Genomic DNA, 26,940 nt, shown 5'->3' on the forward strand with positions numbered 1-26,940 from the left:
AGATCTGTGACACGGGGTTAGCGCCAGCCCAGCAGACCTCTGGACGGTGCCCACGACGCCCCAGATGCCGCTCTGACGATTTTACGGGGGCGCCCAGTGCCTGCCGCATGTTGCAGGCGCGGAGAGTGTGCAGTAAAGATTTTGCCCAAAGCCCCGGGGTGCGTGCGAGGCTGAGCTGCCGGTGGACCCAGGAAGCCGGCTCGGGCTCCGTCCCCATGGGGCAGACTTCAGGGAAAGGTGTACCCACGTGATGGATGGTCTCTGCCGCCTCCCGGGCTCGGTGCACAGACGGCCCCACGAGGGTTCACGGCGCCTCGAAGCAGGTGGGGCTGGCATTACCCCCACTCTGAGGAGGGAAGGGCTCTGCCAGGGGGAGAGAACGATATTTGCCCTCCTCCTTGTGTTTGCCCCAAACTGAGTCTCCCACAGTTTCCGGAGGCTTTGTACGCCCCTTCGGGGTCCTGGGTATCATCCCGCCCAGTGGACTCCACCATCCCACGCGGTTGGTCACCCTGAGCCGTCAGTTCCTCTGTGCTCCCTTGCCAACTGTCCCCCCGATGCCAGACACACAAACCCTTCCGCTCCGTCACCATCACCGCCGCTCACTCGTTGCGTGGCCGGAAACGTTCCTGAAACTCTCTGAGCCTTAGTATCTACTGAATGGGAAGAATGACACCCTCGTCCGAGGCAGGCTTTAAGGATCGAAGGTTTTATGCCCAATAATAGCAAAGAAAGGAAAGGGGACCGTCCCCCTCCGACACACACTCTCTCTCTCTCTCTCTCACACACACACACACACACACTTGTCTTCAAGTCAGGATCCACGCCGGGCCGGGCGCTGCCTCTGTCCACTGTCTCTGTAAGTCTCTTTCCATCCACGTGTTTGGTCCATCCCTGCCCTTGATCTGGTGAAGAATCCATCCTTCCGGCGCGCCCTGAGACGCAGATACAGACGTGCACCGGACAGACGCAGAGCTGTGGGAGGACATGGAGGTGGGACCCCCGAGGAGGGGTAAGGGAGATGGTTGTTGACTCCCTCTCCGTGTGATTCTCAACCACGATGTCAGGGATCCCCTCGGAGACGCGCACAGATGACGCAGAATGTCGTCTCCACTGAGCTCACGGCCGTGCCAGCAGGGAGGGAAGCCGGGGTGCGGACCCGCGGGCTGGGGCGGTGCGGACGGCCGGGCTGGCAGGTGGGGGGCAGGGCTGCTGCGGGCACTGGAGCGTCTCCAGCGCACAACAGGACTTCTCTTCTTCAAGATTTTATGTATTGATTGGACACAGAGAGAGAGCGTGCGCGCAGGCATGCGGGGGGAGGGGCAGAGGGAGAGAAAGAATCCTCAAGCAGCGTCCATGCCCAGCACGGATCCCAACATGGGGCTCGATCTCATGACCTTGAGATTCTGACCTGAACCGGAATCATGAGTCTGGGGCTTCACCAATGGAGCCCGCCGGGCGCCCCCGGGGCTTCTCTTTAGAAGAATGTGTGCAGTGAGTCTGCCCGTAGTAAGAAAAGGCGGCTTCTGCTCTTATTTCATGTTCTTTTCAAACACACTGGCCAGAAAGATCCCTCCTGACTTGGAAAGGGAAGTGATGCCTACTGCAGTTCATTTGAGGCATCGCCTGCCTGGCGGTTAACTGTAGTCGTTCTGGCTGTGGGGTTATCCTTACCTGCTCTAGACAAGGAGGAGCACAGCGTGAAGGATACGCTCAGGCGTACGGGTCTGTGCAATTCAGAATTAGCGGAGCACTGCGGACACACTGCCGACGCGCACAGGAGGAGAGGGACGTGGCCAGCCTCCGGTCTTGGCCTTAGTTAAGTCACGCGTTTATTTCCAGAGTGTTTAAAAACATAAAAGTTGGGATTTGGGTCTTGGTCTCTGCTTAGCCTGTCTTCTGTATTAAACTTGTGATTCTTGGGCACTGATAAGCCTGTAACTCCCCCAAAGACAGAAAAGTGGCGAATCTGCAGATGGGTTTACGTTGGCTGTTCTCTGGGCCGGGTTCAGTTCTAACTCCTGGAGCTGGAACGTGGGATCCAGGAGCCAGAGTGAAAATTCTCTAGTTTGCTTCTAGGGCAAAGTCTTACGCGAGCTTATAGAAGTGTAGGTAAGACCTTAGTAGATTACAGAAGCTACAGAAGACAATCACGGCTTGGTCAACAAAAGATAAGGAATTTGAACTGCTTTATTTTTCCTCTGGGAGAGGAGCCCAAGTCAATATCCGCTCCAAGTACGCCATCAGAAATATCGGCAATCGGAAACAAGGCAAACAGAGAATGCATACGTCATTATGGGCAAGGGACCTACCTCCCACGCAGACCTCCTACAGCTCTCCTGGCGGCACAGCCTCTGCCTCTGGGCTTAGAGCCCGTGGGGGGGGGGGGGTCTGAGTTTGCATGTGGGTCCACACCGGCCAGGCCAGGCCAGCTTCTTCACTCTCTGCGACAGAGGTGATGGTGACACCAAGCTTATGAGGCTCTTATGAGGACCCAGGGTCACGGGGCTCGTAGGGCATTTGGCTCAGGCTCTGGCCCAAGCATAGGCTCGGTCCTGTTGGGCAGCAGTGTTGGGGGACGTAGTGGTGGTGTGGTGATGCTGGTGATGGCGGAGATGGTTCTGGTGGTGGAGGAGGTCCTGGTGGAGGTTGTGGTGGAGGTGATGGCAGAGATGGTGCTGGTGGTGGAGGAGGTCCTGGTGGAGGTTGTGGTGGAGGTGATGGCGGAGATGGTGCTGGTGGTGGAGGAGGTCCTGGTGGAGGTTGTGGTGGAGGTGATGGCGGAGATGGTGCTGGTGGTGGAGGAGGTCCTGGTGGAGGTTGTGGTGGAGGTGATGGCAGAGATGGTGCTGGTGGTGGAGGAGGTCCTGGTGGAGGTTGTGGTGGAGGTGATGGCAGAGATGGTGCTGGTGGCGGAGGAGGTCCAGGTGGACGTGGTGATGGCGGCGCTGGCATCATTAGCCTGACCTAAACCAGCAGATGCAGACTTCAGCCTCAGCTCATTGGCGCGGGAGGATGTTTGGGCACCATTGCTCCCCCCATGGACGGATCCCGGGCTCCGTGGGATGCAAAGGAACTGCCCACAGTTCTGCCCACGGGGCCTCATCCTCCAAAGACTTCCTTCCACCTTTAACAGAAGAGAAAACTGACGCAGGGAAATCCCAGGGATCACGGAGTCTATCAGAGTATTTTTTTTAAACTCCTACCTGCTGATTCTGGTAACTGATTAATACGTATTTGAATTGCTCTGACCCCACTTTTGTTGCAGTTTGGATAGAGTTGAATGTGGTTGATAATCAGCACGGGGGTATCGGTTAGAGCAATGGCGCCTACGTTGTGGCAGCATTCCCAAGATGGCACACCCTTCGGCCGTCCTCTACTGAAAGAGGAATGCCGCCGTGTTGGAGTCAGGGCTGGGTGCCCTTGGTGCCTCTTGCTGGGGTAAACGGTCTTAAAGGGTCAAGGAGGAGCCTCCCCATCCCCTTTCCCAGGGAAGGGTTTCCAGGGACGCGTCCAGTAATCACAGGGGCCGCACAACTTCGCACTTAGTGCATACCAGGCCCTCTGTGTCATAACGAACCCTCTGAACGTTCCACGGGCAAGGGACCATTCCTCCTTTTGTAGGAGAATCAGAGCCTTGGAGCGGTTCAGAAAACTCACATCTCTGACTCTTCCCTGCGCACCCCTCTGCCCTGCCCGTGCCTGGAGCAGTGCACGACACCAGAGACCAGCCAGGGGTGACCCAGGGGTTGTGAGACAGCTGGAATGGCACAGCCTCCAGACGAAGCAGGACCTGCTGATTCAGAAGGAGCCCGCGGAGAGCAGCCACTAACCCGCTGTCTGCCCTGATGGCCTGAAGAATTGGTGCTCTGATTTGCACCACATGGGCAGCTGAACTCATTCCCCCCACAAAATCTCACGAGCAATCCTAATATGAGAAGGTTATATAAGGAGTTAGTGACGTGTTTGTTCTGGAAGTTCAGATCGATAGCGCCCACCGAAGAACTAACGGAAACGGGGAGGGTCCTTGTGTGGGCACCGCAGCTGGAAGCGGGCACCGCAGCTGGAGGCAGGGGCTCAGAGTGGCGGCTGCCGGCTCATGAGCTCAGCCACAGCTGCCTTCACTTCGGGTTTTAGCCCCCAGAACGTTGCCTGGTGGCCACCAGGACTTAGGATGGCCGTCATGGGCAACCTCGCAGGTAACAGCCAAGCAGGCCTGACCCCGAAGATAATGTGTCCCCCGTCTCCAATCACTGATATTCAGGTCATTAGACCTAAGGGTTTGCTTTGTAATGATGTCCAAAGGCATTTCGGACAGGCTACTTAAAGGAGGTCCAAGTCCCAGGGGACCAGGATCCTGTCCCGACGCCCCACGCCCCACGCCCCAGCACAGGCCCCTTCACAAGTCCGTCCTGGCTTCCCCACCTGAGCCGCTCTCAGCCCACCTGCTGGCCCGGAGCCCTTGAGGCCCCTGCCCAGGCTCATTGCAGCCTCCTGAGAGAGGTGCCCAGGCCCCCACACCCGGCCTGGTCATCAGAACCCTCAGTTCAGCAGGGTCTTGAAGATGGGTGGACCTGAGGGACGTTCTCATCAGGTCTGGAGCTCGGAAATTCTTTGCCTGGAAATCCTGGGCCCATGGGGAGTGAGGCCTGGCGGCATGCGTCAGGCCCTCAGAGCACCTGTTGGGGAGGGACCCCCCCCCTTCCCGCCCTCTCCCTGCTGTTTGCCACCACCAGTTCCCCCCGAGGGTCACGGGGCCACATAGGGCCCCCTCAGTCCCCCAGGTTAGGACTGGTGCACCCGTGGCCAGCCCAGAGGCCTGGACCCCCTCCCCGCCCCGCTCCATCCCAGGAGGCACCGGGCCTCGCCTCTGCTCTGGATTCCTCCTCCGCCACCCCCACACTGTCTCTGCGACCCCCCACTTCCCTGATGCTCTCCTGGTGCCTCCCCTTCCTCCCCAGCCCCCCCCCGCCGCCCCTTGCTGAGTGCTATTTAAATTCTGGGTTTTGTCCTCTGATTAATTTCCTCATCTGCTTGGCTTAATGCCAAAGAATATTCTTTCCAAATAAAAAATGGTAAATGTTTTCTCTCTCCTAAGAATTTTATGTAAATGCCTCACGTGCTATCAGGAGGGAACGAACGTTCATCAGCAAGTTCTGTTATCAGTGACCAGCCTCGCCTCCAGATCCAGATCACTTTTCTCGTGCTTATGAAGGTCCTGCATATTCATTGTTGAATATTTTGAAAAACGCAGAGCACATAAAAAGAAAAAAAAAAAAGAATCCAGGCATCTCGGGACCTCTCCTGCGTTCTGGTGTGTGTGTGCACACGCGCGTGCAAGCGGCTCTCTTCTACGTGATGTTTTATCCCGATCATTTCACTCGGTGTCGCGTCGGCAAGTACTTTCCAACATAGCATTCGGGAGTCTTAAGAAAACACGATTTTCATGCCAAAATAATGTTCCGTCATGGAGACGTCCTAAAATGGAATCATTCCGTCATTGGTAGGATGTTTAGCCTAATTCCATTTCTGCGCGATCCGTCCTATGAGAGGACCCTCCGGGCCACGTGTCTTTGCTTACGGGGCGGCGGCCGAGGTCAGGAAGGTGCCCGAGTGGAGCCTGCGACATCGTAAATGCTCTTATTCTCATGTTCGGCATTATTATTTCCTCACCTTGCCCAACTGCCTTTCCCGGGGCCATGTGGACACACAGTCCGGGCAGGTCACCCCCTCGCCACCCCCAGCCGGAGCTGTTCCACATAAACGCTGGGGGATCATTGTAGAGTCACGTGCCGTTCTAAGAAATAACGCAGAGACATCCAGGTACCCTTTACTCCGTGGCCCCCGCGGTAGCTTCTTGTGATATTACGGTTCGGTATCACAACTGGGCTGCTGACCGCGAGACAAGCCACCACCATGCACGGATTTCCCCTATTTTACTGTGGTGTCTGACTGTGGGTACCAAGTCTCTACAGTCCCATGCCACGGGCAGGTTCCTGCAGCCACAACCGCGGGGACAGGCTGGACAGCTCCGCATTCAGACCCGCCCACCTGCTTCCTCCACCCACCTCGTCCCTAACTCCCGGCTCACGCCAATCTCTCCATCTCTACAGTTATGTCATTTCGGGAGCGTCACCTAAATGGAACCCTACGGTGTGGGAACTTTGGGGATGGGCTTTTATTCACTCGGCACAAACCCCTGGAGACCCATCCAGTTGTGTGGATCGGTGATTTACTCCTTGTTGTGGCCGAGCCGTGTTCTGCGTCGTAGACGCACCCGCGGTGCGATGTCCTCCCCCGCAGAAGGGCATCCGGGGACGCCAGACTTGGGCTGTCTACCCCTTTTCCACGATTCGTCACTTTGCTTATTTCCCGCCGTTTCCTGAGAGGCCAGGATGACCGTTTTCAGAAGTCAGCACCCTTGTTTGGGTTGGATAGAGATTTCTGAAGTCCCTGCGACGTTTATAACTAAGAGGCGTCGTCAGGAAGGACAAGAGCATATACACGGAGGACGACACGTTCCCGCCAAGTTTAAGAACGTCCAGGGGGCTGGGACGAGTCGCTGGTGCAAGGGGCAGGGAACGTCCCAGAAGCATCAGCTCCGATCAAGCAGAGGAAGGACACGGAGCGGGGTCCCCGCACCGAGGACCTGAGCTCACTTGTTGCTCCGCCGGAAGGCGACTCAACAGAAGACAGCACCGTCGCCCCTTCCGCCCCCTCCCCGCGGTCCACAGCCGTGTGTTGTCTACACGTCTGGCTCTCCATCTTCAGCCGGAGCCCCGTAAAATCACTCGGGGAGCAGCACTGGAGAGGAATCGTAGTGAGGGACATGTTGCTGGAGATCTGTTACTGCCGGTTCCAAACAGCTCTGTGAAAATTGTTGCTAAGGCAATTGAGTAAAAAATTCACAGGCAGCGTACACAGTAACAGCAACAATGAACGTAAGCGCCTGTTTTCAAACAGCCAGCCCCCAAAGCACGACATGTCCGATGCAGATCGTTTTCTTAATGATTTGGAGAGGTCCCACAGACATTTTCTGTGATTTCGACAGCTGCCGAGGGCCCTCATGGCTTGCCAGCATCTGAGATTGTCCCCCTGGTGATAAAGATGGCAGTCAGCCTCGCAGGGGAGCTCCCCAGGGATGCTCAGCCCCCTCGAGGGGGCACCTGCCCCGACCCCCACCCTGCCCAGTCCCTAGTCCCCTCCTGGGCGTATCCACATACTGATGTCTTCTTCTGCGATTGTGCTGGCTTTTGTCGTTCCCGGCTTGTAAAACCCAGCCCAAACCTCACTGCCAGGTGGTTCTCTCCTTGGTCAGGATGGGGACCGGCTGGTGACGCAGCACCCAGCATCTGAGCAGGAAGCCCAGTGGCTAGCGGCGGTTGACTTCATGCCCACGCCCACGAGAATGTGATAAACCCATCAGTGCCGTTCAGGCAGCAGCCAGGAGGCACCTCCCACCCACCGCCTGGGCCGGGTCTGCTCTCCCATGTAGGTGCCCAGAGCAAGGGCCCGGCGGGCACTCGAAGGCCTGGCACACTCGGCCCACTCTGCTCTGTGAGGCTCTCCTACTCCTGCCGGAGCCCGAGGCCCCGAAGACGGAGTCACTTTCTTGGCAGACGGGTCCCACCACAGCTGGGTTATAAGCAGGGAGGGAGCCACGAGTCATCTGTTTGCGACACCCAGATAACAGACGGCTGTCACCGCGCTTCTGTGCGCCCTGCCCGACTGTCAACCGATCAGCCCCGCGGCTGCCCGTCGTCCTCCCTTAAGGAGGGGAAGGGGAGAAACCACAGGAGGACGGAGAGTGCGTATTAAGACCGGCTTTCCTTAAATGTTGCTTTGTCTGAGAATTCGCACATGGACTCCAGGCCAGAAATGCACATCGGTAAATGCGCGCTCCAGAAATCGGGGCTAGTGTCGGGCAGACACAGAGTACGGCAACCCCCCCCCCAACCTCCCGCCACCACCCAGGGCAGCCAGGGTCCCCTGAGCAGCCGCCACTGGCAGGGCCCACCCGGGCTCCAGGCTCCATGGAGCAAGACGCAACCTCCACGTGGGAAACACGCTCTGGCAGCCATGGCCACGCATGGTCAGAGCCGGAGTGGACGTGGAAGCCGTGGCTGGTCCTGCCCTGATCCCGTCTGGTGCTGAGCAGGGACAGGAGTGCAGGGGTGGGCGGCGCACACCAGCTCCTCTCTCCCCCGGCTGGAGCGGGAGCTGCATGAAGCCTGTGTGCGTCGCAGCCCAGGCTTGGTCACCGGCGGTATGTGGCCGGGCCAGTCCCTCCTTACTGTCCGGCTTAATACCACACCTTTCAGATTTGCAGAGGTGGGGTGTGGTGAGCCAGGAGTGGTCCCGGGTAGGAGGTCACAGCCTGAAGCTGGCAGGGGACACCAGGGAGCCCTGGCCCTCACTCGGGTCCCCTCTCGGCTGGTGACGACGCCCTTCTACACCCTCCCTGAGCACGGCCAGCTGGCCACGCAGCTCCGTTTCTCCGCGGAAAGTCCCGCTGGAAAGCTCTTCCACGGAACTCAGGAGGCCTCTGCCCTGGGCCTGGCTTAGCAGGGAGCTCTGGTCGAGCACGGGTCCAGCCGATGAGCCCCCAGGACTCCCGGGGACTCCTGGCGGTGGGCTGTCGGGAGGCGAGGGAGTCAGTCTGTGCGTCAGGCGGTGGTGGCCGTGGTCGGCCCCGACCCAGGCGGCTGTCTCGTGGGCGGGAGCTCTGCCTTCACGACCGTTTCGGGCACAACGGACGGCCGGTGTCACGGTCTGTATGGATGGACTGGGTGAGGAGACCTCGGGTGGCATTCCAGGCCGCGGCTGCGGACCTGCGGGAGGGGCCGGAGAGAACGTGCGGTGACGTCGCCATGGAAACCGGTTCCCCCCCCACCGCCCCTCATGCCCTGCGGCTGTGTCTTGCAGGTGGTCTTCAGCAAGTACTGTAACTCCAGTGACATCATGGACCTGTTCTGCATCGCCACCGGCCTGCCCCGGTGAGTGGCCCAGCTCGCCCCGCCCCCAGAACGCCCCGCTCCCCAGGCCACCCCTCCCCTGGCCCGCCCCCAGAATGCCCTGCCCCCACCAGCAGGGCACTGCTTCCAGAGAGGACCCTGTCTGGGAGGGAGGGCCAGCCGCCAGGTCCGAGGGGTGACGGGTGGGCCAGGGCGCCGTGGCTCACCTCGCACTTGGGGACCCTTCCCAGTCAGTGAGTGAGACCTGCAGGAGGGCGCAGCGGCCTCCACCCCCCAACCCCCCCACCCCTCCCCGGCGATGCCTGCAGGAAACCGCTGGGCGGAACTAGACAGAAATCACCGTCTTAAGAGGGTCATTTCCCCTTTTTATTTATTTGAAGAAGGACCCAGGAGGGGGTTGTGTCTTGGCTTGGGTCCCCCAGCCCCAAACGATCCTGTGGGCGCGATTTTCTATCTGGGGGAGGCGGCTGGGCGGGGTGCCGCAGAGCCCTGTTTGGGAAAGACAGATTTTCAGAAAACAGTTGAAAAGGCGGAAATCCCCCTAGAATCGTCAGAATTCCCAGGTTATTCCCGAGGCGAACGGTCTGTCCGAGTGCAGTTTCTGTGACGTTCTGACTATGAAGGGTGGTCGGGGTCACCTTCTGTGTGGCCCCTGAGCCCGGCGCGGCGACCTGGGTCGAGGAAGGGGTCACAGGCAGGGGAGGACAGGCCGAGGCGTCGCCCGGACCTTACCGCAAACTGCAGATTACAGCGGCAGAAACAGGCGGCGGCCTGGGCGTCTTGGAGCATCGCGCTGGGAAACAGACTCGTTCGGTTCTCGCAAATGACCGGAGATTCGAGTGCCCCCCCCCCCCGACACCCTTGCAGGCCACCGGAGACCAGAGAGGGTTAAATCACGTGTCCAAGGCCACACACACACACACACACACACACACCAGCTCAGCAGAGGCCCGGGGACGAGGGGTTGGGGGGGGTGGTGTGGAGACTCGGTTTCCCCACTAGAAACTGCTTCCTAGGAGAGGTCCCCGCCCCCGTGGCTCCCAGGGGCAGTGAAGCTGAGGGCAGAGGTCTCCCTGCTGACCCGCAGCCACGCTCGGGTCTCATCCCTGCTCCGTAACTTAGACTGCCTCCCCTTCCCACTTTAAAGCCCTCAAAAACGGACGGAGCCCTTGGAATTACACACAGGCTCTGCCCTGCCCTGGGGCCGGGCCACTTGTCCCTTAGGACTCAGGGACACTGACACGGTGTGTCTTCCAGGAACACGACCATCTCTCTGCTGACTGCGGACGACGCCATGGTGTCCATCGACCCCACCATGCCGGCCAATTCCGAACGGTAAGCAGTGGCCTCCGCCGCTCAGCACCCTCGTGGCCCCTCCGAGACGTCCCTGCACACGGGGGGCCGGCCCCACAGTGTCCTCTTAATTCACGGCTGTAGGAAAAGCCAAACTGAAACCAAAGACGGGGCAGGGGTGCGAGGGTCCTTTGCAGACCGGTCCCTTTCCAAGATAATCACGGGCGCGGGTGGGCTCAGGGCCCTTGGGACGGCTTGCCCTCAACAAGGGTCCTCAGAGGAGGCACGGACAGGAAACTGAGACCCCGAAGTCTGGTGAGGAGCAGAGGAGCCAGGCCCCGGGCTGAATGCCGACGGCCCCGTCCTGCTCTGGAAGGTTCCCAGACCGTGGCCCTGGGGGTGTTGTGTTTGCCACTGGGCCGGGTCCTGGTGCGGACCTGGGGCTGCCCGCTAGACGCCTCCACCCGGGACAGTGGGGACCCCGGGGTCCCAAGGAGCTAAACCCGGAAAGGCCTGGCAGGGGAAAGGGGTTAGTGAAGGTTCGAGGAGTCAGCAGCGCCCATCGTGGGGCCGGAGGAAGGACAAGGCGTCCGAGCAGAGCCCCTCCCCTCGCTGGGCGGCCCCTTGGACAGCGGCCTGCCGAGTCCCAGGGGCCCCCACTTCTTGTCTGCAGCTGTGCAAGGCCAGGGAGCAGGGCCCATGGGGGGGCACCCCCTTCAAGCTCCCCTGTCGGTGGCTCAGTATCTGCTCTGAGGGACGTTTGTTAATCCGGCCGTCGGGCCGTCCCAGGGGCCCAGCCCTTTGGGCCATTCAGAGCTGGAAGGAAAAAACATGTCCCGGGCAGACCCCTCTCGTGCCCCAGCGGCTGGAGGGCCCGTGTAGGATGTGGCATCCCTGCGATGGGGTGGTCCGAGACCCTCACTGTAGGTCCCCGAAGGTCCCCCCCACCCAAGGTCTGTGCACCTGCTCCCCCCAGCCGGGCTGGGTGCAGGAGCCTCCCAGGCCCTGACAGGGACTCAGGACAGCCCCAGTGCAGACACTCACTGCCTAAAACGCCAGGGGGGCCGAGGCCGAGATGCTCTGGCGTTTTCTCTTCACAGAGTTACTGGTTATCCGCTCAGAGGTCACCAGCCCCGACCCAGCTCTGCGGGAGGCCGCCCTCCTCCCTCCCTCTCTGTGCCCCCAGGTTCTCCCTGGGCCTGGGCCCCAGGACTGGCTTTTCTCTGGGCGCCGAGGTGGTCGTGGGGATGCTGGGCGGGACCCCTCTGCCCCTCAGCTGATGGGACCTCCTCTCCCTCCGCTGGCTTCCCCGCCACCTCTGTCTGCTTCCGACCCTCCGCCCCGGGGAGGCAGGTGCACTCCGGGGCCTCCTGCTCCGCCCCCCGCAAGGCCCCGTCTGCTCTGGTTCTCTCTGGTCCCTCTGCCTGGGGGTCCCACCATTCTAGTGTGACCAGTCCCACCAACCCAGTGACTTTCAGCCCTGCTGAGGACTGAAACACCAGAGATCTCCACAAAGCCCCAGTGCCCAGACCCCTGCTAGGACCCGTCCAATGCGGAGTTTTGAGGGACTGCTTAGAGCTCACCGGGCGACTCCAGGTGCAGCCCCTGGCGAGCGCCGCTGGTGGAGAGTGTGGAAAACATGAGAAGTGCTCGAACCCACACGCATTGGAAACCAGGCGTGACCTAAGCTGCCAGAACCCAGACACATTAGGACACTGTGCCTAGGGTGATGAATCCCTAGTTCCATGTAAGCGACTTCCAGAAGATCTCCTGAAGCAGGGCCCTGTCCTGAGCGAGAGTGGAGCAGGCCCGGGGCGGGCATGAACTCGCTTCTCGACACTGCATCGGGAGGACCCCCCACGGCGCTGTCCGCCCTTTCCCCAGGGTAGCTGGGCCCTCCAGCTTTTATATTCATGTTTTCAGCTGTCAGAGTTTTCCATGTGGCCTGGGACTGCTGAGCCACAGGAGGCCCCGTCCGGCATGCTGTGCCGTTGGGTACGCCAGAGTCCCCACAGGAAACTGGGTTTCCCGTGCATGTTCTCTGCGGGCCCACAGCAAGCCCAGCCCCTTCCCAGACCCTCCCAGACCCTCGGGTCATGCGTCTCCCTCTTCAACGACAGACGGACACTCCGTGGCACAGCGAACAGATCCTCCGTGCCCTGCTGACCGGGCCCGAGGATTTCGAGAGCTTAGCCGTTCGGACAGGGCAGTGACACCCATCCCCTCAGTGTGAACTTGCACGTGGACTGTCAGGTGCCCGAGGACAGGCGCGTTTCATCCGTCCACTGTTCTGTCACCCGTCCCTGACCCAGATGTCACCACTTGTGACAAACTGAATGACCAACCAGGCAAACAGCTGACACAGACAAGTGACCTGTGACGGTGTCCCACAGGCCCGTTTCATCCGATACCCTTGTTCCTACATCCGTGGGCTGAGTCAGAGGACTGCGTATTCTCCTGTTAACAGTCCCGCCAGGACACCTACCCCAGGACCATGGCCGTGCGTGCTCCCGCCGGCGACGCCAGGGCACCTGTCTCCTTGGTCCCCTCTGGCCTGCCTGTTCGCAGGCTTGAAATTTCGCTTAACCACTGGGTAAAAAACAGCATCTCTCTTGAGGACGCTTTCTTAAAAACTGTTTTCAGCGATTGCGTTTCCCTGAACCTCTTTCCTGTGGTTTCCCGCCCCCTCGGCCACAGGTCCTTGTGTGTCAAGGGCAAACACTCTCCCATCCCTTCTGGCCTCGGGACGACCAGGGTGGCATCCGATGGGACAGACCCGTCTTCCCTCGTGCAGCTGAGAGATGGGGTTGCCACGGGCTCGAGCTGGGCGAGGACGGAGAGCCTCCCCGCGTCCGTCGGGCGTCGGGGGCACTCGGGCAGCCCTGGGGTCTCTGCCAGTCGCAGGGGCCTTCTGCACCCAAGTAGCAACGGGACCGATCACAGACTGTGTTCAGCTCGCCAAACACGAACATCATAGAGGGAGTTCATCATTTAAATGCTGTACTTAAAGTATTTGGAATTCTTCCGAACGAGGAAGCTCAGAACAGCCAAAGAAACTAATTTCAGAAAAAAAGAAAAAAAAAAAAAAAAAAAAAAAACCCTAATCCGCTGAATTCTAATTTATCCCGAGCAGCTTATCTCCCAGGGCAGGCGCGCCGAGAGCACCTTGAACGGCATCTCACGTCCGAACTGTCCCCTCTCTTGCAGCACCCCCTACAAAGTGAGACCCGTGGCCGTCAAGCAGCTGTCTGGTAAGGCCCTGCTATCATTTTTAAAATTAAAAGAAAAAAAGAAGGCTCCAGACTGCCCCTGTGCTTGAATGTGTATTAGGTAAGCATCTGAATCCAAAACCCCGTGCGACTGCAGAACCCAAATCCCTATCTTAGACCCCCCGCCCCGGAAGTCCCTCAGGAGCCTCCCTCCCCTGCTGTCCCTACAGACTCAGCAGACGCTCGGTGACGCGCCCTCCCGCGTCCTCCTGGACGCAGGGCCTGTCCCGCTCACTCAGACTGTGACCTACAAAGGTGGGCCCTTTGCAGCCCCCGAGCCCCCGGGATGCTTCGTGTAGACAGCGGTGCTGTTTTGCCAAAACCCAATTCCTTTCGGATCTTTTATGTCCCTTATTTATGGATGATTCATGCGCCATGAACTGTTCCCACTTACGTGTAGGCTCTGATGAGCTTTGAAAAATGCATCCCGCTCGTCGCCGTGAACCAGAATCAAGACACAGAGCTTTTCCGTTACCTGACAGGGCTCTCCTGTGCCCCTTCCCCCAGAACCCCCACCCCGCTCCCTGTCAGCTGAGCCGCTCTCTGACCCCGTAGAGCCGTCTCTCCCAGAGCGTTGTATAAAGCCCGTCACGCAGAGCGCGCACTCCTTTCTGACTCAGCCTGTCGTCTTTGACGCCGGACGGTGTGGGGCGGCGTCCCAGCGGCTCATTCCTTCTTACTGCTGGGAAGGCTTCGTGGTGTGGCCGGACCCAGCGTGATGACCCGGCCTCCTGTTAGAGGACACCCGGGTCCCCTCCAGACTGGGGACTTTATGAGAAAGGCAGCTATAAGCACTCAAGGGCGTGCCTCTCTGGGGACATGTACTCCGATGTCTCTCGGAATGAACGGGACTGTGCTTGTTTCACTTAAAAATAAAATCCAGTCCATTTTTTCCAAAGTGGCGGCAACGTTTTGCCTTCCCACTCACGGCGTGTGCGCCCTCCTCACCTGCACTTGGAACTGTCTGCCCTTTTATGTGACCCCTTCCGATGGGTGGGTGGTGGCCCTGCACTGGGTTTGCATCTGTGTTTCCCGGGTGACTCACCAGGAGAAAGCATTTACTAACCGGTCATGAATCTTCCTACGTGATCCGTCACAGTCGTCCAGACTGAGTTCCCGTAGGTCGACCCGTGAGCGCTCCCGGTCGTTCTGACACACCCCGTTACTCAGACGTCCTGGGAATGGTTTCTCCCGCCTGACTCACTTGCATTTTCCTGGTAGAGCCTTTCAGGGAGGAGAAATACCAGATTCTGCTCAGGCCTGGTTGATCCGTTTTGCTCTTTTATGGTTTTGCTTTGGGTGCCCGATCTCCGAAATCGCAGTTCATCCCCTGCCCGTGGGGTCGTTGGCCATGCATGCTCCATGCTCCTAAAGGTTTTATTTTATCTTATTTTTTTAGCTTTTACATTTCGGTCTGTGATCCGTTTCAAGTTGACCTTGCTGTATGGCCTAAGCCAAACGCTGAGGCTTTTCTTTCTAAACTGTGAGGTTAATTTAATTTTGATTTTTATAAGATTGAGTTTTTGTAAGATTCTTTTTTTGAAGATGTTATTTATTTATTTGACGGAGAGAGCAAGGGAGCACAAGCAGGGGGAGCAGCCGAGGGAGAGGGGGGCGTGGGTTCCCCGCTGAGCAGGGAGCCTAATGCGGGGCTCGATCACATGACCTGAGCCGAAGGCAAATGCTTAACCAACTGAGCCACCCAAGCGCCCCAGATTTTTCAGAAGATTCTGGAGAACAGAATACTGAAGCCACCGGTCGGGTGCTGGGCGGGGTGACGAGACACTGAGTCGTCTGGGCCTTTTCTCGTCTTGAAAGTGACAGTGTTGACACAGGGGCCCTGGTCCCTTTGAATGTTCTTCAATGCCCGAGCAGCTGTTTCGATAGCAGGTGTTAGAATAAAGTAGGAGTTCTCACTTTTTCTAGGATGAAAATTCCTCTGTAACATAAAAGGCACTCGAGCCCCTGATGTGGTTAAAAAAAAACACATGATCTTTATTTTTACGTCGTTATGAAGTAGACCCCATTCTTTATCCGGATCTCCCCAGCTTCTCTCCTGAGGTCCCTTTCCCGCTCCGGCATCCCAGCGGCGGCGCAGCCCACCGCGCGCTCATCGCTGGGTCTTCCGGGTCGGCCCTGGTCTCGCAGGGGCTCCCACTCCCCTTGTTTGGTCCCAGAGCGTCTGTAGAATGTCCCCCAGGCCAGGTTGGTTAGATGTGTTCCTCGGGCTTGGCCCGGGGGTGTGGATTTGGGGAAAGAACTAAGGGGTCCAGGACATCCCCTTGGCTCCCTGGCCTCTCCGCGGGGAGGTGACTGCTTTTCCCTTCCTCCGCCTGCTCTTCGGAGGGCGGTGCTCCGTCGGGCCCACCGTCCGGTCCTTCTCTCTGTGAGGACAGCCACGTGCTCCAGGACGTTTGTCAGAAAGACAGTCCTTTCCTCCCGCGAATTCTCGTGACATCCTCGTCCAAGCTCAGTTGTCCCCGTACGGGTGAGTCTTCTCCGGACTTGCCGTCCTGTCCCGTCCGCCGAGTTCATGTCCGGGCTTCGGCCCCCGACGCCGTCTTACCACTGTGCATTCACAGGAAGTGCTGAAACCAGCAAACGCAAGTCGGCCGCTTGCTTTCTTCTTTGTCGAAAATGTTTTACTTATTCCAAGTTCCTGTTATTTCTTTTTCAAGTTCCTTTTATTTTCAAATAAATTTTAGACTCCGTCTGTCAGTTACCACCAAAAAAGAAGTCTGCTGGGACTTTGAAGTTGTACTGAATACATAGAACGCTTCGAAAAGAATTATGAAAGGGGCGTCTAGGTGGCTCAGTGGGTTAAGCCTCTGCCTTCGGCTCAGGTCATGATCTCAGGGTCTTGGGATCGAGCCCCGCATCGGGCTCTCTGTTCGGCAGGGAGCCTGCTTCCCCCCGCCCCCCTGCCTGCCTCTCTGCCTGCTTGTGATTTCTCTCTGTCAAATAAATAAATAAAATCTTGAAAAGAAAAGAATTACAGTGATGATCTATAATGTTGAGTCTTCAGAATGTGGCTTCTCTCGATTTATCTAGGTTTCTCTTAATATCTTGCAATATATTATAGTCGTCAGGGCAAAGTTCTTGAAGAGATGTTGATAAATTTATCACTAAGGATTTAATCTTTGTAATGCTGTTATCAATGGATTTTTAGGTCAAGTCCCAGCAGCTTTTAGCTTCTAAAAATATAATGTGCTATGGTGAGTGCTGTGGAGTGTGTAAGCCTGGTGATTCACAGACCTGTACCCCTGGGGCAAGTAATACATGATGTGTTAATAATAATAATTTTAAAAAATCAAAAACATATATATAACAGGCTTTGTGTATTGACTTCGCTAAATTCTCTTAGCAGATCAAGTGCCTTTTTGCAGATTTCCTGTGACTTTCTACGTCTGCAAACAGAGAATTGCTTCTTCCTTTTAAATCTGGGTGTCATTTGGTTCTTTTCTTTTTCTTGACATGTTGCCCTGGCTAGGGTGTCTAGCTACAAGAGCAGTCAGTGTAAGGTGTGAGAATGCAGGTTCTTAACTCCGTCCTCATCTTCGAGAGAATGTGAGTCTTTTCAATATCAGTTACAATGTTGGCTGTCGGGTTTTTTATAGATTCCCTTTACCAGGTTGAGGGCTTTGTTTTCTGAATTCCTCATTGGTTGAGAGTTCTGACCATAAATTCGTGTTGGATTTTGTCAGATACTTTTTCCGCCTCTCTGGAGATGATCATGCTTTTTACTCCTCTGTTCGTGGTGGGTCTGTTGATTGATTTTCAAACATTAACCCTGAATTCCTAGTATAAACTCCATCTGGCCATGGCATAGTATCTTTTTTGTTTTGAATTCAGTTCGCAAATGTTTTGCGGAAGATTTTTGTATCTGTATCCACAAGAGATCCAGTCTTATATTCTCACAGTATGTTTTTCTGGTTTGGGCTTTACGGTGATGTCGGCCTCAGGGGGTGAGTGGGGACGTGCTCTGCCCTCCTGCCTTCCGGAAGACTTCATGTAGTGGTGGAACGTGTTTCACAGAATTCACTAGTGAGTCCACCATGCTTGGACTTTCTTTGTGGGAAGGTTTTAAACTATGAGCTCAGTGTCCTTAAGAGGGAAGTACGCCCGGGTTTTCTGCGTACGTGGGACTGACTTTGGGAAGTGGTGCCCCTTCTGCTGGAGCTCGGGAAGTCCTTGCCATCTCGTCTGTGTCTGTGGGATTGGAGTGCGACCCGCTCTTTCTTTCGGGATCCTGAACATTTATATCTTCTCTCTTCTCAACCAGTGAATTGGTCTGACGTATACATTTATTGACTTCTTTTTCTACGAGTCCGCTCCGAGCTTCATTGGTTTTCTCTATTGTGGGTCTGATTCCTGTTTCAGTGATTTCTCCTCCGACCCTTTTACCTCCTTCCTTCTACCCACCCCACACCTAGTTTGCTCCTCTTTTTGTGGCTTTCAGGGGTGGAAGCTTCAGTCATTAATTTTAGATCTTTCTCTTTTTTGCATAGTAATTTGAAGCGAAAGTCACCTCTCAGTACAACTTAGCTGCATTTCGTGGGCTTTGATGTGCTGTGTTTTCATACTTACGCAGCTCAAAGTGTTTTCTGATTCACCTTGTGCTCCCGGCTCGGACCCCCTTGTCATTTAGAAGAGTGTCGTGTAGTTTTCAAACGGTTGTGCATTTTCCAGTTACCTTTCTGTTACTGATTTCTAAGTTAACTCCATTGTGTCAAAAGTGGAGCCTGTATGACTCTGATCTTTCCTAATTTATTGAGAGGCATGAGGTATCCTGGTGACGGCTCCAGAGACACCTGGAAAGGGTGCGTATCCTGCTGTTATTAGGTGGACTATTCCATCAGGATCCCTCAGGTCAAGGTGGCTGATAAGTAGCACAAGTTTCCCGTATCTCTGTTTTTCTGTCTACTCGTTCTGTCGATTACTAAAAGACGGGCACCGAAACATCCAAGCCCTTGCAATGTGCTCGTTGCTTTTCTCAGTCTGTCAGGCTGTGCTGTATGCATTTCCAATGCCTGTTATGGGGTGCGTACTTATTTAAAACTGTTGTGTCGTCCGGATGGGCCAATCCCTTTATCCTTAGGAAAATGGGACCTTTATCCTTGGTTCTATCCTTGGTTTGAGCATCTTCCTCATCTCCTGCGAATGCAGCTACGGGGCTCCCGTAGGCTTCGTCCCCACGGTGCCCTCTTTCCGTCCTTTTACTTGGACTATCTGTGTCTCCGTCCTTGAAGCTGTTTCTGATTGACACCACGTACCAATTTTGGCAATTTCAGCCTTTCGGATGGAATTGTTAAGTCATTTATAATCATCATAATCATAGATACAGTTGGGTTAAATCTACTACTCATTTTGTTCATCTCATTTTTTTTTTCACTTTTTTCTCTCTTTTCCTATATCTTTTAGATCCCGAGCATTTTTTTCTCCACTCTGTCTCTGAGCTGTCCTTCCTCTATTTCTCCTTGGCTGCTCTGGGTTTCACAGACTGTAGCAATAACATATCACAAATTCTACTATGCTGCCTTGATGACACAGGGTCCTGGACTAGAGTCCTGGCATTTCTCCCCACCAGTGCTCCATGTCATACATTTTACTTCTATGCGGCCTATGTTTTAAGCCCCATAACCCGCTGTTAATCATTTTTTGCTTTCCACAGTCAATTATATTTCTTCTGCATTTCTTTGTACAGACCCATATGTGCATTTTTTGCATGTTGTTGATCATCTGGGTTTCGTTTTCTCTCATTAAAGAATGTAGCTCTGGGGGGCGCCTGGGTGGCTCAGTCGGTTAAGAATGTAGCTCTGTCCTGGCAGGCAGTTGAGTTATTTACAAATCAGTGTGATGGCTTTGAGACCCGTTTTTAGGCTTTGCTAGGACAATTGTAGAGGACCCTTACTCCAGGGATGGTTCAGTCCTATTGCTAACATGCAATGCCTCTGGGAGCTCCCTTGAATTCCTGGAGATGACTTTGGGGGACATCGGGAGCCCATCATGTGAGACCTTGAAGGCCCATCGAGAGGCTACTGCTCTAATTCTATAGGCAGAGGGGAGTGAGGGGGCCGCAGGGGTGGTAAGGACTGCTCAGATTTTGGCGTGTTCTGGGGAAGACCCCAGCTTTTTTCCCAGCTGGGAAGACCCCAGCTTTTTTCCTGACCGAGCTGACATGGGATGTGAAAGAAAGAGCCGTCAGAGAAGCTTCCAGGGTCACCAAAAAGGAACAGCACCTCCCACAGGGAACCAGCTGAGGGTGTCATGGCTGCCGGAGAAGGGAGCCCACTTTGGAACATACTGGAGCAGCGTGCCGTGGGACCAGTGTCGAGCTGATGTGTCTGGAGGAGGCTAATCTCCCTCTCCGGAGAGGTGTGTGTGGGACTGGTGACGGTGATGATGATGGCAGTGTTTGCTGCCAGGGCTTGGTAAGCCCCTCCCCGCCCCCCGAGAGGAAGGGAGCTGGCAGGAGGGACCCAGGACGGAGCCCTGAGACCCAGCACTCGGGTGCAGCACTCCATGGGAAGCCGGACACTGGCTTCTTGTCACCATCCAGAACAGAGGGGCCAGAAGAATGAAGCCTTTGAGGAACAAAGAAGCCGAAACTGAGCGTGGGGCCGACCAGACGGGAATGAGCTTCGGGGAGGACGACTGGGGGGCGGGGCAGCCGTGCACGGATATTTACATGACGGTCACTGGAGGAAGAATAAAGAGGGATTTCTGCGTAACTTTGGGGTCCAACGTGGACCAGCGGAGGTGGGTTTGTGCCCCTTAAGGGAAAGAACTGAGCAAAAGCTGGAGCCGGTGTGAGTGCCCCTGGCTGTCTGGGGAACCTGGGAGCCAGGTTCTCTGCAGCTGTAAGAAGTGGATTTCCTCGAAAGGTGTGCCTTCGCCAGCACCGCGAACACCGCCGCCTGGGGCAGGTCCACCCCCACTCTGGGCGCACTGACAGTCAGGCTAACCCCACCTTGCCCCGGCTCTGGTGCATGAGGACCCCTTCTCTTCCCAGGCACTGGAATTCTAGGTTTTCCCTTTGGGGACAGACCCCTCCCCCCCGGCCTGAGTCTTCCTGAGACAAGCAAGGACACGGAGCTCTGTCTTTCCTTCTGGAACTTTTTCTACGAATGTTAACTCCCACTCTCTGCGGGGAAACACCCCTCATCGCCCGTGCATCAGCGCCCAGCCCAGCTGCTTCCAGAGCCCTGAGTGTGGCGCAAAGTAGCCGCCGTGTCTGTGATTCCACAGGCCACACTCACAATGGCAAGAAAAAGCAGCTCGGGAGAGGAGGTGGGAGCCTGGGGTCCAGACTTCCAGGCAGCTGCTGAGGCCTCCAGCCCTGGGGCCCCAGTCCTTCCTGCTGACCCCACGTTTCAATCAATGCCCCGAACTCGTCCTCACAGAGACATTCAGTGTGGAAATGCCCAGTCTTGCAGGTCTGTGACTTCGGTGTTTGGAAACAGGGAAGCGAGGAGTATTGGGGAAAACATGACTTTCCGTAGAAAAGAAGGGTCGGGCCCCACCCCCGTGGCAAGTGCAGGGATGTGCTGGAGATGGAGGACGCCCGCGGCATAGGATCGCGGAACAGGAAGCGTGACGTCCCCCGTACACGAGGAGCTTCTGTGTCTACCAAACACCTTGTCAGAAAGACACGCTCTTCGCCCGGGTATGGGAGACAACCACGGGACAGACTGTTTTTCCCTCTTTTACGGGTAAAATAAATAGGAACCGCTAAGACCGCGGGAGGGAACTTAATGCATCTTCTCGCCAGAAGGGAGCGGAGTCTTTTGAACAGCCTTGAGCTGCCCGTCGCTTTTGCTGGATCTGAGCGGCTCAAGCCCAAACAGGGCATTTTCCAGATGATCAGATGCGTTATTTCAGTGTCCAGCCAGTTCCCGTGTGTGTGCCTGCGGGGCGTCCTCTGCCTGCAGGAGCCCATGGAGGGATCATGGGAGGAACGGCGTCACCCCCGATCCAGCACTGTGATCAGAGCGGGAAGGGAAGCAGAGGCCTCGGAGCCCAGGCTGGGCCTCACCTGGGCTGAGCCTCCCGTGCGGGAGGCAGGGGCGGGTGGTGCAAGGATCCGTCTGGGGCAGGTCTGTGTCAGGGATCATTTCTCTATTGACACAAGTGACCCAAGGCCGCCTCACTTGGTGCTTTCACAGGGAGGCCCTGTGGAGGCTGCGCCTGAGCCTGACTCTTGTTTCTGTCACCCTGGGCAGAGGTCATGGGTGGCTCAAGGCCTTTTCCTGCTTCACAACTTCATCATCCTTGTTCCCAAGAACAGAAAAGGAAAGCGCCAGAAGCACAGAGCAGGAGCCATCATGGAGAGAGATGACAGGTGGCTGATCGGGAGTGACAGGGTGCCTGGCTGTACCTTGGACATTGCCCAGAATTCCAGCAGGCCACAGACACCCCCATCCGTTGGGCACTGCCTGCCCTGTTCCCACAGGAAGGCTCAGAGCTCCAGGGCTGGGCCCCCCATCTTGAGGCTCAGGGAGGCCAGGCCAGAAGGGCCCGTCTGGATCCGGCCACGGGTGCCTGTCTGCTCGGGACTCGGAGAAAGCGAGCCCCCGGACCAGCTCCCCACCGCTTACGGAACAGGAGTCACGGTGAGTGCCCGGGACCCGCCTTGGCTGACCAGCGGCTCAGTACAATGCCAACACCACGGGACACCGAAGGCGAAGGGGCTTCCGGGCAGTGAGCTGTTCCGGCAGGAGGGGGCCGCACTGGAGAAGGCCCCCACCATCCAAACCCTGGTGCTCTAACTGTAAAACGCACACGGGACAGTGAAGACCCTGCCCCTGGGAAAGGATGTAAAACACCCGCTGATCAGTTTCGGGTTGGTTTCGTGTCTTCCCAGCGAGCTACGGTTCACAAACACAAAATGCTCCGTTTTAAGGGGACGGTTCCAGGTTTTTAGTAACAGTCACTTCCTTGTCCAACCACCACCACCGTCTAACTCCAGAGCATTCTGCCACCCGCACCTATCGGCATTCAGTCCTCTTGCCTGCACGCCCCGGTCCCTGGCAACCACTGTCGCCATGGAGATGCCCGTCTGGAGGTCCTCTTGTGCGTCTGGCCTCCTGCCCCGGGAGCACAGCATGTACGGGGCTGCTCGGTATTGTGGCCTGTGTCAGCAGTCATTCCTGCTCATGGGCGAACGCGTCCCGGCACAGAGACGAGCCACCTTCTGCATGAGCACACACCCGCTGACGGCTGTCGGGTGGCTTCCCCTCTGGGCTGCCGTGAGTGACGCCGCAGGGACGTGGGTGTGCACAGTTTCGTGTGATGTATATTGAAGTATATTTTGAGAATTACTGGGTCACATAAAACATTAAAACATTCTCAGAGTCCAGCGTGTGCTCAGTGGCACAGATCAGAGACTGCCGGTGCCACTGGCGGGCCGGCCTCCTCCAACCTGAGACCCCCCTCCTCGCACTGCCTGCAGACCTCCCCGCCCAGGCGCAAGGCTGTGGGACGTGTTGAGGGCTCACCGCCCGGGACAGTCCCTCCGAGAGAGAGAGGGAGAGAGAGAACCCAGGGACAAACGCACCGTGTCCTTGCAGGTGTCAGACAGGTCTCTGAGGTCACCGACACATCGTTGCTCTGGGCCCCCCCAACCCAACGAGCTGCAGATGGCCTCTGCCCCCCACGATAGCCCTACACTGACCCACCCTCGGCCGGCTCTCTTCCCTTGCTCGCCTCTGTCCTGCACACTCCGGGGTTCCCCGGGGTCCGTGCTGCACGCAGCTCCCCGTCTTTGGGAGAGCTGCCCCCAGTCACTTGTCAGTTAGATGACACAGCCTCGAGACACCTTCTCGCCACACCGCCCGTCCATTCCCTGCAGAGTCGGAAGTGGAAAGCACACCCCACGGGGTTCTTGCAAAGACAAATGAGGCCGTTGGTGCCAAATGCTTGGCCCGGCGCCTGCCCCTTGGTACGTGCTCAGTAAACTGTAGCTGTCGCTGGGAATGACCCAGAGCGCGGCTTTGAGCAGCTGAGGTCTCGCCGCCCTGGCCCTGCTGACCGCCAGCAGGACAGGAACGCCCCAAAGGTCGACGGCCAAACGGGGTGCTGGCTCTCGTCCCTCGCCAGCCAAGTGCGTGCTTGGAATGTGAGCACCAGTGCGTTTGCCCCCGCAGGATAATAAAGCTCCTTAATAATGTTTTCTATTCTTAGTGCCGCCTCATTGCCAGGAATGGTATAATCAGCCTCCATCATCCTGACTTGCACGATTTTTGAAACAGGGATGCAGTGGGCCGTGAAAATGAGCCCTTCTCCTGGGTTGCCTCCGAGGGGCTCAGCGCATTCCTGCCATCTTGTCTTGGGATGGCGCGTCCTGCCCCCTTTGGGCTGGTCCCTCCAGCAAAGGCCACAGCACCTAGCTGCCCCCGGCAGACGCGTGGGTGGCACACGGTCTTCTGAGGCCTGGGGAGTCTGTGTCCTGACCACAGAATTTGGTGACACGGGAATGGTGGCGCTGGAACATTTCTTCTAGGATGTCAGCGGAGGGCAGCTGCTCAAGCCGCTGTCTGCCTCTGGGCCCCCAGGAGGGCCCTGCAGAGCCACACGCGCCCACGACCCACGACCCATGCAGCTGCGAGGCCCACACAGACCCGAAGCCCCCGGTTTGAACACTCACACGCATGTCCTCACCTTCCCATCACGATGAAGAGCAGCTTTGTCACCGGGAAGAGTCTCCCGGCCCTCCTTCCAAGCCTGTCCCCACACGCCCCAAGAAGCCACAGCTCTGCTTGCGTGAGCGGGCCCGCTTTGTCCTGTCCTGGATCTCCCCCCCAGGGCAGGCTTCCCGTAGGGACGGTCTCACTCTGGATCCCTTGAGCAGCGTGTCTTCAGGACGTGTGCCCGTCGCTTATTCACGTCCGTGCTGCTGAGCAGAATTCCAGCGCACGGGCAGGCAGTGCTGGCTCACCGTGCATCCTGCAGGGGCAACCTTGGGGAGTCTCCTGTGTCAGCCCCAGTAAACATCATACGGATCTTCCCGTGGCCATACCTGTGGTTATCTCGGGTCATAACCCAGGAGTGATGTCGCTGCTTCATAGGGTAGATGGATGCTTCCCTCTATAAGAGGTCGCCCGCTGTGCGGTTTACCCTCTACCCGGCCATGCAGGGGGGACCTGGGGCTCAACACGCAGCCCAAGCTGACTGTCGCAGGCTTTCCAATTTTAGACACCAAGTACGTAGGTCTTTCCTTATGGTCTTAATTTATATTTCTCAGATGATGTAATGATGGTTGAGCATGTTTTTAGACGCTTACTGGCTCTCTGAGTATCTCATTTTGTGAAGTGTCTGTTCTCTGTGTTTTGCTCATTTTGTAAATGGGCTTGTTGTTCTGTTTTTGTTTTTGTTTTTAATCACTGGTTTGTAGGAAATTCCATATACTCTGGGTATAATTCGCCTGCTAGATATATGTATGGCAAACATCTTCCCCCGTTTTGTGGCCCACCTTTTTCATTTCCTTAATGAGGGCATTTGATGAAAAGTTTTTCGGGTGATCGAGTCTAAATTAACAAGTTTATTCTTTTACGTATTGTATTTTCTGTGTCTTCTCCAAGAACCATGTGTCTGCCCCCAGGTGGAAAGATAAGATACATTTTTAGAAGACCAGGACTCACAGCTGTTCTATTCTTGCCCACAATCCAATTTAAATGAACTTTGTTTGTGGTGTGAGGTAGGGATTGACCAGCGTTTCTTCTACACAAGCATTTGATTGTTATAACCCCCTTTGTTTAAAAGACTTCCCTTGCCTTGTCCCCCCGAATCATGTGGACCCCTTTCTGGAGAATTATTTGTCTATGTGTGGGCCTCCTTGTAGGCTTCTGTTCTGTCTCATTGATCTGTGCGCCCGTCGGGACGCCTGTCACGCGCTGGCTCAGTCGCTAGGGCTTAAAATCAGGAAGTTTTCCATATTTGTGCTTCTTTTGCCGTTATTTTGGTGTTTCTTTTTCTTTTCCCTGTGGATTTCAGAATTAAGAGTCGACCCATCAGTTTCTCTTTAAAAAGCCTTCTGCGACTTCGATTGATTGCATCCAGTGAAGAGATTAATTCGGGAACATGAACATCTTACCTCCATGGAGTTTCCCAGCCCACAAATGTGATACAGCCCTTCCCGTACTTGGTCTTCCTCAGAGTCCCTCAGTAAAGTTTCATAGCATCCAAGATGAAGGCCCTGCGTTTCTTGTTATATTTGTTCCTCGGCATCTTCTGTTTTCTGGTGTTACTGTCAAGAGGGTCTGAATTGCCCAATTGTCTGCTGCTAGTTTGTAAAAATACAGCAGATTTGTGCTTATTGACATAGTCTCTTCTGACATTGCTCAATTCATTGGTTAGTTTGGGTATTTTCTGGATTCCTGCAATTTCCCATTGGGACAATCATTGTCTTCTGATCATAAAGATGCTTCTACTTCTAGCATTCCAGTCTGTTTGGTTTTTATCTTTCCCTTCTTGTGTGGTCCTGGTTGAAACCCCAGTGCTGCTAAGTAAAAGTGAGAGCAGGCACCCGACCTTACCCCAGGAGACGCGTTCTCTCTCATGCCGAGTATGACGTGAGCCACAGCTGTGTTATACGTGCCCCTTCTCGGGCTGAGGGCATCTTCTTCCCCTGGCTTGCCCAGTGTTCTTTTTTGTCAATTGTTTTTTGACAAAATTCTTTGTTGAATTGCGTCAGGTGTTTTTCATATCTGTTGAGATGGGTCGAGGTGATCTGCTTTTATTCCTGGGTTTCTAGTGGTTTTTATCACAAACAGCTGTTGGGTTTGGTCACATGCTGTTCCGGCATCTACAGGGATGATCAGATGATTTTTCTCCTTTATTCTGTTCAGATGGGGAGTTGCAATGACTGGTTTTCAAATGTTAAAACAGCTTTGCTTTTCTGGGATAACCCCACTTGGATTCCTAGAAAAATACTTAGGAATGAGTTTTTTAAAGGGTACACCGGACCTCTACCCTGATGTAAGATGTATTCTCTTTTATATATTGCTCAGTTTGGTCTCCTAATAATCACTAGGAATTTTTAAGAATCTTTGTGTCAGTGTTCAAGTGGGATACTGGTTTGTAACCTTTTTCTTGTAATGTCTTTGTTAGGCTTGTATGCTGAGGTTATGGAATTTGTTTCCTTACCAAAGGGACCCCAAACAGCACCCTCCCCCTCTACCATCTGAGGACACAGCGAGGAAACCACTGTCCCATAAACTGGAAAGCCGCCCCCCCCAAACACCACGTCTGCTAGCGTCCTGGTCTTGGACTTCCAGCTGCCACAGCTATGAGAGATAAATCCACACCAGTTTGTGGAGTCCTGTTAGAGCTGACCGAACAGACCAAGCCCATCTACATACATGATAAACCCCATGATACAATATTATCGTGTTTGCTTTAAACAG

The 26,940-nt window shown here is 55.8% G+C and overlaps 2 protein-coding genes across 4 annotated transcripts in view; both read left to right on the forward strand.

Moving 5' to 3' along the window:
• Positions 1–26,940, forward strand: part of PDE9A (phosphodiesterase 9A) — a 79,071-nt gene that overhangs the window by 13,011 nt on the left and 39,120 nt on the right. For all 3 annotated transcript variants that reach the window (XM_059164813.1, XM_059164814.1, XM_059164815.1), the window contains exons 2-4: positions 8,926–8,996; positions 10,233–10,310; positions 13,476–13,519. In XM_059164813.1, coding sequence (XP_059020796.1) covers positions 8,926–8,996; positions 10,233–10,310; positions 13,476–13,519 — 193 coding nt within the window. The remainder of the gene's footprint in view (positions 1–8,925; positions 8,997–10,232; positions 10,311–13,475; positions 13,520–26,940) is intronic.
• LOC131825415 (uncharacterized) lies at positions 13,520–26,638 on the forward strand. The gene is made up of 2 exons (XM_059164816.1): positions 13,520–13,598; positions 14,093–26,638. Exon 2 carries the CDS (start codon positions 21,292–21,294, stop codon positions 22,303–22,305), a length of 1,014 nt encoding a protein of 337 aa, XP_059020799.1. The 5' UTR covers positions 13,520–13,598; positions 14,093–21,291; the 3' UTR covers positions 22,306–26,638.

The sequence above is a fragment of the Mustela lutreola genome, chromosome 2, assembly GCF_030435805.1.
Source record: "Mustela lutreola isolate mMusLut2 chromosome 2, mMusLut2.pri, whole genome shotgun sequence".
NCBI classification, from domain to species: Eukaryota; Metazoa; Chordata; class Mammalia; order Carnivora; family Mustelidae; genus Mustela; species Mustela lutreola.

Coding starts and splice junctions, on each gene's coding strand:
- LOC131825415 (XM_059164816.1), top strand. CDS start 21,292: ATGCATCTTCTCGCCAGAAGGGAGCGGAGTCTTTTGAACAGCCTTGAG.